We start from the raw sequence: 19,251 nt of genomic DNA, 5'->3' as shown, positions 1-19,251 counted from the left end.
TTAACGACTTTTTTCTCGTAATTTAATGACTTTATTCTCAACATTTTATCTCGACATTATTCTCGAAATGTAACATTTTCCTCATAATTTAACGAATTTGTTCTCGTAATTTAATGAGTTTTTTCTCGTAATTTAACGAGTTTATTCTCAACATTTTATCTCGACTTTTTTCTCGAAATGTAACATTTTTCTCATAATTTAACGAATTTGTTCTCGTAATTTAACGACTTTTTTCTCGTAATTTAATGACTTTATTCTCAACATTTTATCTCGACATTTTTCTCGAAATGTAACATTTTTCTCATAATTTAACGAATTTGTTCTCGTAATTTAATGAGTTTATTCTCAACATTTTATCTCGACTTTTTTCTGGAAATTTAACTAGTTTTTTCTCAAAATTTAACAACTTTAATCTCGAGATGGTTTTATTTTTGTATTATTGCTTGGCCCTAATCCTCTTCCGTACTATTGCGACTTTATTCCTCAGAATTTAGACTTTTTTCACAAAAAGTTACTATATCTCACAATTGCAACTTTATTACAATTCTGATTTTGGTCAAACTTTAGATTAGGGTCCAATTCTCACTATTAACTATGACTTTTGCCTCAATAAACTCCTGATTACTGCTTATTAATAGTTAGTAAGGTAGTTGTTAAGTTTAGGTATTAAGGATATAGAATATGGTCATGCAGAATAAGGCATTAATATGTGCTTTATAAGTACTAATAAACAGCCGATATCCTAGTAATATTCATGCTAATAAGCAACTATAGTTAATAGTGAGAATTGGACCCTAAACTAAAGTGTTACCGTGATCACCAATTGCGACAAATTGTGACTGAAGTCTCAAATTTTTATTTTTAATATCTCATAATTGTGACTATTTTTTGTGACTAAGTTTATTTCTCTTAATTGCAACTTAATATCTTTTAATTGCATCTTTATTTGTGATTTTATATCTCACAATGTGACTTTATTTTTCAAATTGTGACTTTATTCTTGACGACTACCTTTTATTTTTTACTCTGAGGCAGAATAGTGCTTCCATACATGTGTACATACACTGTGTCCACAAAAATAAGGCAGAAAATAAGCTAAAAATACCTGTTAAAAACTCACATTAAAAATACCAAAGCTCAGATGAACTCAAGTACTCACCCACTGTACTGGCAGCAAAAAAGCAGCTCCAGATCCATTGGTTAGATCATTTATGAGCCAACTTTACCCAGTGGCCAATGGACATTCACAGTGAAGCTGTGAAGCTTAGCAAACCCTAATCACCCAGCTGTGAAAGACCGATCATCTGCTAAGACAATCACCAGTCATCTCACTCGAGTAATGAGTCAGTCCATTTAACCAGCGCTTGACATTATGATACTCGCATAGGCATTTGTTTCACACTGATCGATGATCGATATCATAAATGTTAAGGAAATAATGAGTCAGAAAGCCAACTCTTCTCCTGTGATCTTTAAAAACAAACCATGATACCTCATGTGTAAAGTTGTGGATATAAATTAATCACCTACATTATTTTATTTTGAAGAGATGCAGTGCTGCGCTAATTTATATTTCAGATCTCTGGCCCTGTGTTTCAGTCATGTCGTGGTGCAGTTTAAAGGAATATTCTGGGTTGTCTTTAGCTTAATGTCTACGTCTAGCATCGGTTTAATGCTGTCGATGACCACTATTTCAAGTTGTCCTTCAGTTCGTAAAAATGCGTCTACAGTAATACACTTACAATGGAGGCCTAGTAGGAATATGGGCATGTTTAGATCATTTATTGCTTACGCTTACAAATCTGTATCTGTAAAGATCTGTAAAGTTGTCTAAAAAGCTTTTTTGAGGTGGGATCTACTTTTTTAGGTTGAGGAACTGGTTGTGTTTTCGACGTGGGAGTAGTTTGCAGGACTTCTTGTGGTGCTTCTCGTACAAATTTTACACTAAGTATATTACTCTAAATTATTACTAATTGAAATTATTCAATAATTCGACAACATGCCACATATACTACCATTCAAAAGTTTGGAATCAGTAAGATTTTATTTTTTGTTTTAAATAAATTAATACTTTTATTCAGCAAGGATTAACTGAATTGAAGTGACAGTAAAGACATTTAGAATGTTGCAAAAGATTTCCATTTCAAATAAATGTGCTTTTAAACATTCTATTAATTAAAGAATCCTAAAAAAATGTATCAGTTTCCACAAAAATATTAAGTATTTTTAACATTAGTAATAATAAGAAATGTTTCTTGAGCTGCAAATTAGGCATAATGGGCCAGTTGTTCAAAAAGTTTAATCTGGATCAGAATGATCTGGATTTGGAAATCCCATGTTTTGCTATCCAGGATCAGGTAATCCATCTTACTTTTGTGCTGGTTTTTCAAAGAAAAATTGGATTGGATCACCATGATCCAGATACACACTTTTCCAGATTACCAAATCTGGATTACCAGTGCTCTACGGAGCCCCTAAAGGGACATGATGATGATGATGATAGAGAGAATATGGGTTTTGAATTAAATATAATATTTTTGTTGGATATTTACAGCTGTTTGGGGATTGTTTTATGGCACCAAAATCTTTTTTACTTTACAGTAGGTTACCGAAAGGATAAATGTGTAGGTTAATGTCTACTTCTAATTTATTTAACAGTTAAACTAATCAAGAGCAAAATAAAAAAATGTGTATGTATATTACATGATATAAATATTGTATTTTTTGACCAGTTTTAAAGTTTTACTACATTTTCCTCCTGGAATCCACCTTGAAATCTTACCCCCTGTTGGGATCAGGATAATCCTGTTTTTTTTTGGATCAAAGTTATCCAAATCCTACTGACAAGTTTGATCCAGATTAAAACTAGGATTGGATTCCGTGATCTAATCTGATTTCAGAATCCCTTTTTCCTTTTGAACAACCCATTTTCAAGATTTGATCCAATCCAATGGCCGAAATCGATCAGATTACTTTTGAACAACTGGCCCATTAGGATAATGTTACACTGAAAATACAGCTTTCCATTACAGGAATAAATTATATTTAATAAAATATAAAATAATAACAGTTAATATAAATATTTTGAAAAATAATTTATTTCAAAAAATGTTATAATATTTCACAGTTTGACTGTTTTTGAACAAAATAAATGCAGGCTTGTTGAGCATATAATACTTTTTTCAAAAACATCTTGCAGACCCCAAACTTTTGAACGGCGGTGTGTGTGTTATCCCCCTATACGGATTATGGTCTCACAATCCCATAAAGTAACCCAGAATATTCTTTTAAAGGTTTTAGCCTTTTGGTGCTTGATTAAATATATGGTTCCCCTTGTCCTGCTGATGTGACCAACCTTAAAAGAGCAATAACGTGTTTCTCCTTATCTCATTAGAAAATTCCCATTTGGCTTCCCCTCAAATGGTATGTATTTTTTTTTATTGATTTTATATATATCTATATATATATATATACACATATATAATATATTGGTGTGATAAATGGTATATTATTACTAAAGCACTAATCTCAGAAGTCTGGGATAGCTGCTCTTTAAAATGCAAAAAGAAAAAAGGCATAAAAAATGATAAATGAAAGCGATCAGCGCCTGCAGCAGTATTAAAATGAAACATGGTGTGTACAGTGTAAATGCACATGACTATAATTTTTGTCAGAGATTATCAATGTTTATTTTCTTATGTTTGTGCTGTACATGTATGTGTGACTGGGGGTTTGTGGGTGTACGATGGCATACTGTAAGTACATATTGTACTGTATTTATCATTGATATTCTTTGAATCTTAGCTGTAGTATCACACTGGTTTACTGTGTACCAAATGGATGTTTTTTAATAGTGTTTATATTTATTTTATGTTCTGTTTTATAGCTTGCATCGACATTTTGGTTGTTAAAAGCTTTTTTAACTTATGATTCCTATATTTTCTTCTCCCATTCCACCTTGAAAATGATTCCTAAATGGTTTATTTGGATACTCTAGATGGATTTCCTACCAAATCGATGTAAATCCATCTCTTTTAGTCCGTTTAGGGCTTTGAATTCATGACCTTTTACACTGTAGAGACGATGAAATTTAAAGTTTGAATAAAAAAAATATAATATGTTCTAAAGCTTGTGGCGTATTCTTTGGCCAGGACTTCACTTATGTGCATGGACTGTCAAGCGAAGGAAGTCATATATTGAACGCTCTCAGCGACGTTTAAAGAGCCCTGTGGCATCTATGGCCCCTGAACTCTGAAAAATTGCCTGGTTTGCTCTGGAGAACCTGTAAAATATGAGAAAAAGTGACATGGTGCGGAGTTGGAGGGGATTCGGCGTTCTTCCTGCATCTCGACTGACACCGAATGTCCTGAGGAGCAACAAACAGACAAACAAGCAATCAGAAAAGATGGAGCGATTCCACCAGCTCACATTTATTACCGTCACTCAACAGGGTCAAAGTGGAACGTCTCTATCTCTCTCTCCACCCTCCCCACATCACACAAGGATTGATTCTTTTCTAAAGAGAAACACATTCTCCTGCACTAAGATTCCCTCCTTTTTTTATATCTCCAGTCTGACTGCTGCCAAACTCTCCCAGTGATGACAGAAACCATTGGCGAACCGCCGTGAAACATGCCACCTGGGCGTTGGAAAGTCTTTTTTTATCTTTTGAGAGACTATTTTAAAGGTAAATCTAATGCCAAACATGTTTTATCACTGCTCACAATAAAGCAGGGCATGGAAATCACACTAATAAAGGTTAATTTGGCATGACTCAGCCATATTAGGAGGGGAATTTACTAGATCTGGTCACTTCATGCTTCAGTAGTTTTTGTTTGAAGTTAATCAGTTTGTTTAAACTCAACATGAAATCAAAATTGATCCTATTTGCTTTCTTAATACGCGTTTCTGGTCTATTTGCACTTGCTTTGTTGTTATTCTAAAGAAAGCTAAAAAAGAAAGCTCTGCTGCTTAAACGACTTTCCTTTTGGAAAATTATATTAACCAATATCCAAATAGCTATTTAGGCTACCTATTTTGTAATTTAGTTACAAAAAGGTCATATTTAATGGTTATGTGAAGTCAGTTCCCCTTGACATGTTAGATCTTCTGCCTCTGTCTGGATTTGATGTATTTTTACAAGAAATTAATATTGAATTTTCATTGTCAGGCCGATGCATTGAAATGCACTGATGCATTTTTAACCATATTACTACAGTAGTTCAGCATGCCCTCCAAAAACCAATACCAGACCAGTGTAGGGCACATAAACACAAGTGCTTCATTTTTAGGGTCTAAATTGCTCCTGTAATACATAGCAGCTAACAATAGCTACCAGCATTCATCTGGAATCAAATAGAGGTTGATTGTGTAACAAAATAATGTATTTCTGTTTACCACGAAACAGGTCGATATTTTTTTTATAAAACAATCAATCTGCACCGCAGGTTTCCCAGTGTGAACAGGCAGCCTTATTGTGTCACACATTGTTTGAGTTTTCATTCGGTTCGTACAACTGGAAAATTTGGCCTTTGTGCTTAAAAGGCGAGGTGTTCGAGTCAGGACATCGATCAACTGATGTGACTGAGAAAAAAGTGGACAGAAAACAAATTTGTGAATCTCAAAAGCAGCAAAATGGAATAGTATGTCTTGCCATTTAGATCTTTCGTTTCAGAACATCGACCTATAGAAGCTTGTTTCGTCATGGAATAAAAATTTTAAAAAGGTAACTGACTATCTCTCACAATTCTGACTTTTTGGATTTTTTTTTTTTTTTTTTTTTTTTTTTGTGACTTTATATCTTGCAATTGGGATACATACGGAAGAGTATTAGGGCCAAGCAATAATTAAAAAATAAAAACATCTCGAGATTAAAGTTGTTAAATTTTGAGAAAAAACTCATTAAATTTCGAGAAAAAAGTCAAAATAAAATGTTGAGAATAAACTCATTAAATTACAAGCAAAAACTCGTTAAATTTCAAGAAAAAAGTCGAGATAAAATGTTGAGAATAAACTCATTAAATTACTAGAAAAAACTCGTTAAATTTCAAGAAAAAAGTCGAGATAAAATGTTGAGAAAAAACTAGTTAAATTACGAGAAAAAACACGTTAAATTTCAAGAAAAAAGTCGAGATAAAATGTTGAGAATAAACTCGTTAAATTACTAGAAAAAACTCGTTAAATTTCAAGAAAAAAATCGAGATAAAATGTTGAGAATAAACTCGTTAAATTACGAGAAAAAACACGTTAAATTTCAAGAAAAAAGTCGAGATAAAATGTTGAGAATAAACTCGTTAAATTACTAGAAAAAACTCGTTAAATTTCAAGAAAAAAATCGAGATAAAATGTTGAGAATACACTCGTTAAATTACGAGAAAAAACACGTTAAATTTCAAGAAAAAAGTCGAGATTTAATGTTGAGAATAAACTTGTTAAATTACGAGAAAAAACTCGTTAAATTTCAAGAAAAAAGTCGAGATAAAATGTTGAGAATAAAGTCATAAAATTACGAGAAAAAAGTCATTAGATTATGAGAACAAATTCGTTAAATTTCAAGAAAAAAGTCGAGATAAAATGTTGAGAATAAAGTCATAAAATTACGAGAAAAAAGTTTTGTTCTCGTAATTTAACGACTTTTTTCTCATAATTTAATGAGTTTATTCTCAACATTTTATCTTGACTTTTTTCTCTAAATTTAACGACATTTTTCTCACAATTTAATGAATTTGTTCTCGTAATCTAACGACTTTTTTCTCGTAATTTAATGACTTTATTCTCAACGTTTTATCTCGACCTTTTTCTCGAAATTTAACGAGTTTATTCTCACCTTTTTTTTTTTGACTTTTTACTCGAAATTTAATGAGTTTTTTCTTGAAATTTAACAACTTTAATCTCGAGATGGTTTTATTTTTTTATTATTGCTTGGCCCTAATCCTCTTCCGTAGATACAAGTTGGAGCTCTTAGAAAATTTCCTGTTTACAAGCTGTAATTACAAGTTCAATGAGAATGTGAACGCTTTTTAGTCAATAATCTCGTAATTACAATATGGCGTGAACGCACATTTACATCTCGCAATTCTGACTTTTTTTCAGAATTCTGTTTACATCTTGCAATTCTGTTTTTTTTTTGTTTCTGCCATGGAATTAAAACAAAAAAGCTAATTGCGACTTTTTATCTAACGATTCTGACTTTTTTCCTGCAATTGTAATTTTATATCTCAAAATTCTGACTTTTCTTTTCAGACTTGTTTATATCTCGCAATTCTGAGTTTACTTTACTGACTTTTTTCCCTCAGAATTGCGAGAAAAGTCTGAATTGTGAGATATGAACTCTTTATTTTACAGTTCGTGCACTTATGTGTACCTAAGAAAGTACTGAGTAATATAAGGTAACTGCATGGGTTAAGGTTAGGTTTAGGTTAGGTTCAAGGTTAGGACTTACCAGTTATTGCAATTACTATAGTCACCTTTATTTATATAGCGCTTTTTACAATGCAGATTGTGTCAAAGCAGCTTTATAATAAATACTATACTATAATAAATACATAGTATGTACATGGGGAACAGGACTGTAAAATAAAGCGCTACCACTTTTTTATGTTTTTATTCCGTGGCAGAAACAAGCTTCCATATCAATCTTACCCCAATCGCATCTGAAAACTCACTCCGCTGTCCTTCCTGTTTCCTGTCAATGTTCTGTGCGGCATCTCGCTGGTCTCCCACTGGACTGTGTTTCAACCGTGGTTGGAAAGGACTACAGAGACATTCATACTGATTTTGTAGTGCTGACAGACTGTAGATATTGTGCAGGTCTTTGTGATTCGGTAACGGTTCGAGCTTCCGTTCCCCATGGCTGCCCTGCATCCGAGTCCCTCTGTAACCTCTTATTCGTGCTACTCTTTGGATCACCACCCTGTGTCTGGCTGCGGCTGGCAGGCCTTTGGCAGGCAATGATGACCCAAGGTGGGCCGCCTTAGCCAGGCGCTCATGGCTCCATTCGAGTTTTTGTCTAGATGCCTCTTTCCAAAAAGCTTCAGGACTCCTTGTTTCATGGTTTGCCGTGACAAATCCTGTGCACCTCCAGGCTTTGCTTTCCACTGTCATTTGCTCATGAGATGTTTCCGGAATCCACTCTATCATTGGCAGAATCCTGCTCACCTCTACAATATGTACTTGCATTGAGTTCTCACTGATAATATTTTGTCTCTGGGTCTTTGAATCACTAGGATTTATGGGTACACAGCTCAGGTCTGGTGCACTTGATCTCTCACTGGTAATGTTCACATCCAGGTTGGCAGACTTAGCAGGAACACGAGTGATTTGTGATGCTTTCCATCTTGAGTTTGCTCCATATGATGCATCATTTGCTGCAGATACACACGACCTGGGCTGAGCAAATAAATGAGGGGACAAAATGAAGTTCTTCTCATCCAAGTAACTGCATTTGTGCCTAACCTTCTGTTTAGCCTCCCGGTATTGATGAAATGCATTATCTGTAAAAAAAAAAAAAAAAAAAAAAAATCACATTTATATACAATATACTGTGTGTGTGTGTTTAACGTTCTCATAACATTATTCTAATGTTCTCCTAGCTTTATTTTAACGTTCCCCTAACGTTATTCTAAATTCCCCTAACGTTATTCTAAAGTTCTAACGTTATTTTAATGTTCTCCTAAAGTTAGTCTAACATTCTCCTAACGTTAGTCTAACATTCTCCTAACGTTATTTTAACATGCTTATAACTTTCTCCTAATGTTATTTTTAGATTCGTATAACATTATTCTAATGTTATTTTAATGTTCCCCTAACGGTATTCTAATGTTCTTATAACATTATGCTAACATTATTTTAATGTTCTTCTAACGTTCCCCTAACATTGTTCTAACGTTATTTTAATGTTATTCTAACATTCCTCTAACGTTCTCATAACATTATTCTAACGTTATTTTAACATTCCTCTAACGTTCTCATAACATTATTCTAACGTTATTCTAACATTACCCAAATGTTATTCTGTTATTCTAACATTCCCATAACGTTATTCTAAAGTTATCCTAACGTTCCATAAGTTATTCTAATGTTATTCTAACGTTATTCTAATGTTATTCTAACGTTCCTATAACGTTATTCTAACGTTATCCTAATGTTCCCTTAATGTTATTCTAATGTTGTTCTAACGTTCCCATAACGTTATTCTAATGTTATTCTAACGTTCCCCTAACATTAGAATAGCGTTAGAATAACATTATTCTAATGTTATTTTAAAGTTATGCTAACGTTATTCTAACATAGAACGTTATTCTAATGTTATTTTAACGTTATTCTAATGTTCCCCTAACATTAGAATAATGTTAGAATAACGTTATTCTAATGTTATTTTAGTTATGCTAACGTTATTCTAACATTACCCTAATGTTCCCCTAACGTTATTCTAATGTTATTTTAATGTTATTCTAACCTTATTCTAATGTTAGAATAACGTTATTCTAATGTTATTCTAACATTACCCTGACATTCCCCTAACATTATTCTAACATTATTTCAATGTTCCTCTAACGTTATTCTAATGTTCCCCTAACTTTATTCTAACGTTCTCCTAATGTTATTTTAATGTTCCCCTAACATTATTCTGACGTTCTCATAACATTATTCTAACATTCCCTTAACGTTATTCTAATGTTATTCTAACATTATTCTAATGTTCCCCTAACGTTATTCTAACATTCTTATAACATTATTCTAACGTTATTCTAATGTTCTTATAACGTTATTCTAACATTGCCCTAACAGTCCCCTAAAGTTATTCTGACATTCTCCTAATGTTCTCCTAATGTTCCCCTAACATTCTTCTAACGTTATTTTAACGTTCCTCTAATGCAGTGGTTCCCAAACTTTTTAGAGTGTTGTACCCCCTGAGGGGTTAACCATCCTTCTGCGTACCCCCCTCTCTTCCATTTAGGGTGTATTCACCAGGAAAGTCGGCTAGTTCACTTGCTTTGGTCCGGACCAAATACAATGTTGATTTTTTTTTTTTTTTTTTTTTTTTTTTTTTTTGTGTGGTTCGCTTTCAAACTATCCTTTTTGCAAGTTAACCAAAATTTGTAAACAAAACCACATGTGTGCAAAGGTCATCCATTAATTGGACAGAATTCAACCATACCAGAGTTTGTTTGGAACCGGACCGAGACCACCTCTTCAGCTGAGTCTCGGTACGGTTGTTTGGTGCGATTGCTGTTTTCACAGCTGCCCGAAAGATCTGCACCAAGGGGGGAAATTAACCAAACATGTTGTCTATTAATGCATTTTAAATTAAAACTACCATATATCCAAAAATATGAACTGACATCATAATTACAATTTCCCAACTCAATACAAACTTCCCAGATGTATTTGAATATACCATTATCGTTCTTGTGCTGCCACAGATAATGAGTTTTCTGGAAAGCTTTATTTCTATTGTAAAATTACCACACTACCACTTTTTGTTCTATTTATTATTGTTGCTAACGCCTCTACAAAAGGACAACTGGAAAGGCTATTTCAATTATCCATTACTTGCTGCAACACACCACAATTTTCAAGTAATCCTATAAACTCTGATTAGCTGGTTTAAGGCTGGATCTAAACTGCACATAATTGATTCCATACCTGCACTGAGAAAATCTAATGTTACCTGTATGTCTGCTTTGAGTACAAGAGCACATCCTCACAGGACATTTGGGTAAATAGAAACATTCCTGTTTAGTCTGTTTAACATAGTTATGTCTATAAACACTCCCACTTTCTTGCTCCTGGGTCTTTGGATGTCCACAGGGCTGCATTACAAATGCTGTGAAGTCTGAGCCCTGTTAGGCCGATGATTAATCACAGGTCCGGTTTTTAAATGTCAGGTCTGAGCTCAGCGTGGCCCGGCTCTGATCGATGTCCCACACTACGGCTATGTTTCAGAAAGCTGCTCTGACGCTGTGGGATTCGGAATGACTCACTGTTTGCTCCAGAGAAGGTGAGTGGTGAAGGGTTTAAATGCAAATGTGTTCAACATCTAACCTCTGGAGAGCAGGGAGAGATATATTGAGGTTTCATTTTAATATTGATTAATATTACACATTTAATGTTACAAATTAAAACATTCGGAAAGGTTATTTTATAATGAATTTTAGTGTCTTAGTATTTGTTTTGTTACTCTCTTTTGTTTTAATGACAATAGCACTCGAGCTCAATGACGTCCACGAGTTAAACCTGATGATCAACCAGCAAAATGATCCAAAGAAAGTCTTGTGCTTGAAAGCACATTCTGATTTTGCAGAGTCAGATGCATTCCTGGATTAACATACTTTGTGGGTCCAAATTCAGGCAGTCACATCTCCACAGCCAATCTAATGGCAGTTTAGCATAAGAGGCCTCCAAAATAAAATTATATAATATCAAAACAAAGCCTCTGTTATTCCCTTGAGCAATAATCAATGTATACAATGGGTGTACAAGCAAATTGTTGCCAAGGTACACCATATGCTTTGAGGGCCGATCTAAGCTGTGATTAAAAGAAAAATTAGGCTGGCAAATTGAATAAGTTTGCAATGTCTTGAAAAGTGCACAAACCAGAATCATTATAAATGTCTTTCAAATAGCAAATACCACTCCTATCCAATGCAAAGTCAGGCCTTTATTATTGAATATTGGAGGTGCCACCTACAGGAGATCTTGCATCTAGATTCAATCAGCCTCCGAGTTTGAATAAGATGGGGAAACTATGGGACCAAAGCGCAATAGACATTGCTTATTTGATACTTTGGAAAAAAGGAGGTCTTCCAGATTCCACAGATGCACAATATGTTCCTCTATCTTGCGCCAAGAGACGGGTATGAGGGTAAAACAAGACCAAAAATAGAACTTACAATTAGGTACTGCTAAGCCCAAATCTACACTCTTCCTAAAGCAGACAACTTCAAACGCAGTCTTTCCAGATGAATTTGGAGATATTACCATGGATTTTATTCCAGAAGTTGACAGGAGATAGAGATTTGGGCCTGCAGAGAGCTGGGCAGATTAATCCATCTGTCCAGATCTCTCTTGATGTCCTTGCCTACTTCTGAAACATTTTGCTTCACAGTATGGTTCAAAGAGGGAAAAATTTGTATCCCAAGATACTTAAGTGCTGAGCAACAGAAATAATGGGTGGATACAGCAACATTTTAGAAACTTGTTTAAAGGTGCCCTCGAATGAAAAATTGAATTTATCTTGGCATAGTTAAATAACAAGAGTTCAGTACATGAAAATGACATACAGTGAGTCTCAAACTCCATTGTTTCCTCCTTCTTATATAAATCTCATTTGTTTAAAAGACCTCCGAAGAACAGGCGAATCTCAACATAACACAGACTGTTACGTAACAGTCGGGTGTACGCCCCCAATATTTGCATATGCCAGCCCATGTTCCCAACATTATTAGACAGGGGCGGGCAGTAACGTCTGGAGCAGCAAAGCCGAATCATTAGACTAGGTAAGCAAGCAAGAACAATAGCGAAAAATGGCAGATGGAGCAATAATAACTGACATGATCCATGATATCATGATATTTTTAAACTGTCTTTCTAAATGTTTTGTTAGCATGTTGCTAATGTACTGTTAAATGTGGTTAAAGTTACCATCGTTTCTTACTGTATTCATGGAGAAAAGAGCCGTCGCTATTTTCATTTTTAAACACTTGCAGTCTGTATAATTCATAAAAACAACTTCATTCTTTATAAATCTCTCCAATAGTGTAGCATTAGCCATTAGCCACGGAGCATAGCCTCAAACTCATTCAGAATCAAATGTAAACATAACAGTATACAATACTCACATAATCCGACGCATGCATGCTGCATGCATGACGGACACTTTGTAAAGATCCATTTGAGGGTTATATTAGCTGTGTAAACTTTGTTTAGGCACTGTTTAAGGCAAGCGCGAGCTCCGTGGGCAGGGAGCGTCAGCATAAATCAGCTCATATTTAATGATGCCCCAAAATAGGCAGTTAAAAAAAATTAATTAAAAAAAATCTATGGGGTATTTTGAGCTGAAACTTCACAGACACATTCAGGGGACACCTTAGACTTATATTACATCTTGTAAAAAAAACGTTCGATGGCACCTTTAAAGGTAAAAGGGCAGATTTAGACCAGTTAACCTTGAAACCAGATAAATGGCTAAACTCTTCACAAATAGACAGCAGGCTAGAAAACCAGAACATTATCAGCATATAATGCTACATGATGCAAAGTATTGTGAATGGAAATAGGTTTTATCTCAGTGGAGTGTCAAATCATGGGGAAAAAAAGTCAAGGGAGAGAGCAAAAAGAGCTGGACTTGAAGGACACCCTTGAAGACCTAGTGATAGAAAATGGTGTCCTGTGAGTACTAATACTGTAGGATTAGAATAAAGGATCTTAATCATATGTATAAAACCTTTACTAAAACCCATATTTTCAAGAACAGACCACAAGAATGACCACTCCATCCTATCAAAGGCCTTCATTGCATAAAGGTACAGCACTGCTGAAAGAGCATTAGCACCCACAGCAGCATCGATTATATGTAGGAGGCGCCTGACATTATCCACTGCCAGTCTAGACTTAATAAAACCTGTCTGGTCACAATGGACTAACAAGAAATCTTTATTTTTAAGTGTTTGAAAGCAAGAAATAAGGCAGAATCTTACATATTTCTTTGTTTTATGTCATAGCTTTTTAAATAAAAAGAAATCGAATCTTTATTGCGGTCTCAGACTGTATATCTAATGAGACTGGAGTAAACAACATCTGGCTGATATTTTCTCCTGTGAGACCTCTGCATAATATGCAATATCAGTGTGTTGTTTTTCACAACAATTTTAGAAGATGCCAAATATGCCAGATATTTTGTAAAAATATCCAAGATATGCACTATTCTTAGCTTTAATTTTCCCATATCAGCTTAGAATGTTTTCAAGTCAAGTCAAGTTAATTTGCTAAAAAAACATTTTAATAACCACACATATGCAAAAATCACCACACTGTAACCTTAGAAACAAGTAATTTAAGTCAATTTAATTTTTTAGAGAAATATTATTAGAACTGGAATAACTACAGGTAAGTAAATCAGAATGATTCATTATTTCTTAGTAACAATAAACAAGAAATTACCTAAAAATTGCATCCTGTACACAGTTTACAACTGATAAGCTCCAAAACACAATAACGTGTAGTAGTTTTTGAGAATTGAGTTTGTATGGGAAGTCCTTATATGGACATGCCCTAGGTGTGATTTATGCAAATTACTTAGTTACAGACACACCCGGTTTCATTTAAAATCAGTGGTTCGGAGCATGTATCAAACTGCATGTATCAATCGTTACGTCATAAGTGTTTCGAAACATTTCAAAATTTCAATGGTTAATGTGACTTTGGCAGTTTGATACACGCTCCGAACCACTGATTCGAAACAAAAGATTTGTTAAGCTTTGAAGCTTCATGAAACAGTGTTTTGAAATCGCCCATCACTAGATATTGTTGAAAAGTCATTATTTAGTTTTTTTTGCCACACAAAAAGTATTCTCGTCGCTTCATAACATTAAGATTGAACCACTGTAGTCACATGAACTGTTTTAAATACGTTTTTAGTAGCTTTCTGGGCATTTGAAAGTGTTAATTATCTTGCCGTCAATGGAGGCCTCATTGAGGACCGATTGAAGTGGAACTCTTTTATCTTTGAAAGAAAAAAGTTCAACACAAGAAAAGCTTCTTTTGTTTCAAAATAGTTCATTGCATTGCGTTGGGTTGGTAATGGTATCAGTTACCATAATTGTATATGGTTTGAGCACATATGACTCAATACCAGAGTGGTGTTGTGAGTGAAGTGTCATTTGATTATCTAATAGTCAGTCGCGGTCATGACTCATATGGTGCCCTTGTTGAGATCCGCCATGAGGCTGCTTGAAGTTGCTCAGGAAACAAATGAAATGATATGTTCATTTAAAATAATAGGGACAGGTGGAACAGAGAGCAGATTTAATGCCGTGAAAATGCTGTGGGTATAAAGCTGTTGCTAAAGTCACCATGAAATCAAAATGGACAATTCTTGTTTTTGATTCAGTATAGTTCAGGACTTATTATAAATGATTTATCCTGGCACATTTTGTTTTTTTATTTATGTTCCCTTGTAATCTTTAATCAAGATAACTTCCTCTCCCTTTTGCAGTGACATCTCTTCTCTTTTGAGATGTTTACTAGCGTGAGGGTGAGATAACCTGTCAATCGCATGAGATTGACCAATAGCAAACCACAACCATCCAATCAAATTCCATTGGAAAAATTAAGCCCCGCCCTACTTGTTCAAAAAGCTGTTTTACTCGGATGTAAATCACAAAAGGGAAAAAAAGACTACTAAAACCAGAAAATCAGATCAATTAGGATATTTAGGATAGATCTTTCATTCAGCGGGGAAAGTCAATGTGTGTCTTATAATTTAAAAAAAATAAATAAATAAAAAATTGGAATCCTGCTAGTATTCTCTTTTTATTATGAATGTGATTGCATCTTTTTTAATGTAACCAGATGATGTTACGTTAATTTTGTATCTGATTGCAAAATGCCATGCCTGCTTTATTAACAAGTAAATTCTCGCCTTCCAGTCAAAACAATCGTAAAAAGCTCAAACAAACAGGAATAACCAGTCAAAACAGAAAAACATTTGCAAATTAAACCTCTATCCTCATTTCTCTATGTGGAGAGAAACCTCTACACGCTGAGTGATTGGCAGGAAGTCGCTCTTTTCAGTCTCGATACACACTGCGAGGTGATTTTGAGGCATGCTGGGTATAGCAAGCTAAACTCAGTGGCAGACAAATGTTTGCGCCACACATAATGGATGCCTCCAGATCCCCACAAGGAACTTCCCATAGCAGCAGGTGAAAGCAACAGTGTAATTAGACACAGGTTGCACATGGCTGCAAACATTCAGAGGAAAATACGGCAACATCGCCCATTATCTCCTCTCCTGCTGCTTGAACTAAACCATGTTTAAGGGAACTCTGTGGGACTGTCACTGATTAGCCATTTCAGAGAGTGTATTGATTTTTCTTTGGCAGCATTTTACTCCTTCCAATCAGATTCATTACGATGCAAGCCATAACATAGTAGATCCCCTGACTGAGGGAGTGTTTATATGACACCATTTTCAACTAAAAACTGAAAACTTTTTATGCCTTTTGGCCGTTCATTTACACGACAACGGCATTCTGGGGGCCTGAAGATGCAAACTTTTGAAAACAGGTTTCAAAGTGCGAAAAACAATACTGTTATCATCTTCATGTAAACTACAAAAATGTGAATTTGTAAAAATATGCGTCTACTTTTTCTTTACAAAGTGACATCGCCAACTTCTGGCCTGGCAGCATAATACAGCGTTTATTTTATCATTTTCGCAGATCCGTGTGAATAGGGATCTGGCTGACAACATTGTCGCCTGTACATGGAAAACGCAAAGGAACATTTTCTTTTCTGTTTTTAGTACACCGTTGTCGTGTAAACATACCCTGAATATGAATACGTTTGATTGCTTACCGGTGATTCCGCTATCCGCATCGGAACATTCCCAAGCACAGCACAGATTCCTCTTCTCAACTTTTCTGTGGAAACATTGTGAATTAAATGCATAAAAGACCAGCATTTTCCAAATACACATTTTAAAAGTGTTTTTATGTTCTTTGAAAATCTAAAGATTGAAGTACAATTTCTCTAATAATCACATTAAACCAATAAACATTTGGAGGAGATTGCAAAACTTAAATGAGTAAATGAGACTGTTATGACAGACACAACATGCAGGATTAAATATAATAATTATAAATCTCCTGAGCTACTAAAAAGAACCTTTTAGCAATAAAATGCGATTTCAGAGATTTGCTAACTGAACTGAATCACAGTGGAGTCAAAAATGAAACTTGATTTCCACAGAAAGCACTGACAGGTCAATTTTTAGGACACAATAGCTAGTGTGTTGTATTCATCATAGTAGTTGGTGCTGAATTGCTTCTGATGTGATGGAAACAGGCAAGACAATAGAAGCTCTTTACTATAGCAAACAACATCAGTTCCTGCTGGTAAGTAGTCAAATGAATTGAGCATACAATACTAACAGAATGTTCCTGTATCTCATCAAATCTCAATGACTTGATAGCCCAGGACCAATGAGTCATGGAAGGCCATAATTATTCCTGGCTATTGTTTTCCATTACTGACATCTCATATCAGCCCTACTCACAAGCCACCGCTAACATCTCTAAAGCACACTTTTTGAGAAAGCGTAATGCACAAGCGAGACAAAGTAGAGTCATTTTCTCTGTTACAGCCCTGCTGTTGCATACAATAGAAATGACTTGTTTTGATGGTTTGGAAACTTTTAATTCTTCCAGTAGATTGTATACTGAGAGAGCCAATACAGCTGCTTCCACCCCAGAGTAAAAGACTAAAAAAGATAACCATGAGATAAAGATCAAATTGAGAAATACATTCACATTGTGAGATAAAGTCAAAACTGGAAGATATAAAGTCACAATTATAATTTTATTTTAAAGTTAGAAATGGGCTTTCATAACAGAGAGAACTGAAAACTAAACTTTAAGATTAATCAGAAAATTGAGATATAAAGTCACATGTATGATAGATAGATAGATAGATAGATAGATAGATAGATAGATAGATAGATAGATAGATAGATAGATAGATAGATAATATCAGACCACATTATGTAGTTAAAAAGTTTAAAATGTAGGAAGCATTACAGTCAAATCAGACAAATAACTCTACCTTTTACTCTTCTGTTTAATGTCCGTGAGCTGCATATTGGCACACATTTGTCTTGTGTTCTCTTCTGAATGCTTTGACACGCTCATGTTCACACACAATGCCATAATTACACAAGAGACGCAACAGTAACCAGGAACTTGTACACAGGTCAGTAACTGGTCAAGCTGACGTACTGTATGACAGCGGCTCAGGCTGAGCAGATTTTCCCACTGCCATAGAAACACAAACGAGATGTTTATCTAAAGTCATTTTTGCTTGAAGTATGGTTGAATTGGATCATCAAACGTCAGCAGCAAAGACATTGGTTAATAAAGTGAGATTAAATACATAAAGTATATTTGTGTAATTTAGTATATTTAATTGCTGCATTCCAGACGAGGTTGGATGTTGGAATATCCCAAATTAAATGTCCCACTCCAGACCTCAGCGAGTTCCAGTCACTCATACGTCACGCATGTTGACCACATGATGTCGCCATTACACAATGATTAGTGTTTTTGTGTTAATTATGGCAAAACAGAATACAAATAACAAGGTAACATTACATTAATTTAATTCTAAAACAAAGTAACTTGTGTTACTTATATGAAAAAGGGAACTCAGATATTTTGTTGTAGCCTAAATGTAAAAGTAATGTGTTACTTTACTAGTTACTTGAAAAAGTAATCTGATTACATAACTCACACCTGTAATGCATTTATTTCTTAACTGCACTTATTTGCACTTTTTTATGAATGTAGCCTACTACATGCACTTTACATTTTTATTTCACTAAAAAGAACAGGTTCATAAGAGTAATTTGTTCGTAAATTGCACAATACTAGTTGCCATTTCACTAAAAAGAACTGGTTATTAAGAGCCATTTAGCTTACCATAACAAAACTTACCACTAGCTCATCATGTGTTATGTATTTTATTTCTTCACTCAGGCTACACTGGTTTTGCTGTATGCTTTTGATTCACTAAAAAAAAAAAAACGGTTCACGAGAGTCATTTTTTGTGAATTATACCATATTGGTTGCTCTATAGTGCATTTTTTTTTTCTTTTCACAAAAATAACCGTTTCATTAGTCATTTGCTCACACTAATTGCGCTATAATGTTTTTGTTTTGACTAAAAAGAACCAGCTCATAAGTCGTTCATAAATCAGGTTTACCAAAAAACTACACTAAATAGCTACTCTTAAATATTATGTAACGTATTTTATTTCTTCTAAAGAATTTGAGGAAAACCATCTGAGGCACACGAGGACTCCAAATTCTTTTTAGCTTTGAAATGGAAATATTTGAAATCTTTCTCTGTCAGTTTCTCTTTAGTCATGCTGAATTAAGTCTTATGCTGGAAGATACTGAAAGAAACAGAGAAGCATGGCAACCGTGGGCTTCCCTGAGGCTGTTTGATCCATCTGGTCACTCAGGCATTCAT

General features: G+C 34.5%; 2 protein-coding genes across 4 annotated transcripts in view; one reads left to right on the top strand and one right to left on the bottom strand.

Annotated features, from left to right (window-relative positions):
* Positions 1-4,281, top strand: part of plppr5b (phospholipid phosphatase related 5b) — an 83,405-nt gene extending 79,124 nt beyond the window's left edge. Inside the window, exons 9-10 of one of the 2 annotated variants that reach the window (XM_048174823.1) lie at positions 3,395-3,423; positions 4,152-4,281. The gene's annotated coding sequence lies outside the window, so the exon portion shown is untranslated. Of the gene's footprint in view, positions 1-3,394; positions 3,523-4,151 lie in introns of those variants that run through there. The other variant, XM_048174821.1, reaches the window with a different exon arrangement.
* Positions 4,217-18,247, bottom strand: LOC125258018. Of its 2 annotated transcripts, none has more exons than XM_048174813.1 (4): positions 17,827-18,057; positions 16,582-16,646; positions 7,642-8,492; positions 4,217-4,366 (listed from the first exon to the last, which is right to left on the bottom strand). In XM_048174813.1, the coding sequence occupies exons 1-4, from the start codon at positions 17,928-17,930 to the stop codon at positions 4,217-4,219; spliced, it is 1,170 nt and encodes a 389-aa protein (XP_048030770.1). In that variant the 5' UTR covers positions 17,931-18,057. The 2 variants fall into 2 exon arrangements, with proteins under 2 accessions (XP_048030770.1, XP_048030771.1); XM_048174814.1 differs by having other exon boundaries at positions 4,236-4,366; positions 7,665-8,492; positions 17,827-18,247.
* Positions 18,248-19,251: the final 1,004 nt, after the last annotated feature.

This window comes from Megalobrama amblycephala, linkage group LG22 (assembly GCF_018812025.1).
Source record: "Megalobrama amblycephala isolate DHTTF-2021 linkage group LG22, ASM1881202v1, whole genome shotgun sequence".
Classification (NCBI taxonomy): Eukaryota; Metazoa; Chordata; class Actinopteri; order Cypriniformes; family Xenocyprididae; genus Megalobrama; species Megalobrama amblycephala.
Note: the sequence above shows the minus strand (reverse complement) of the source record. Positions and strands in the feature narration are given on the sequence as shown.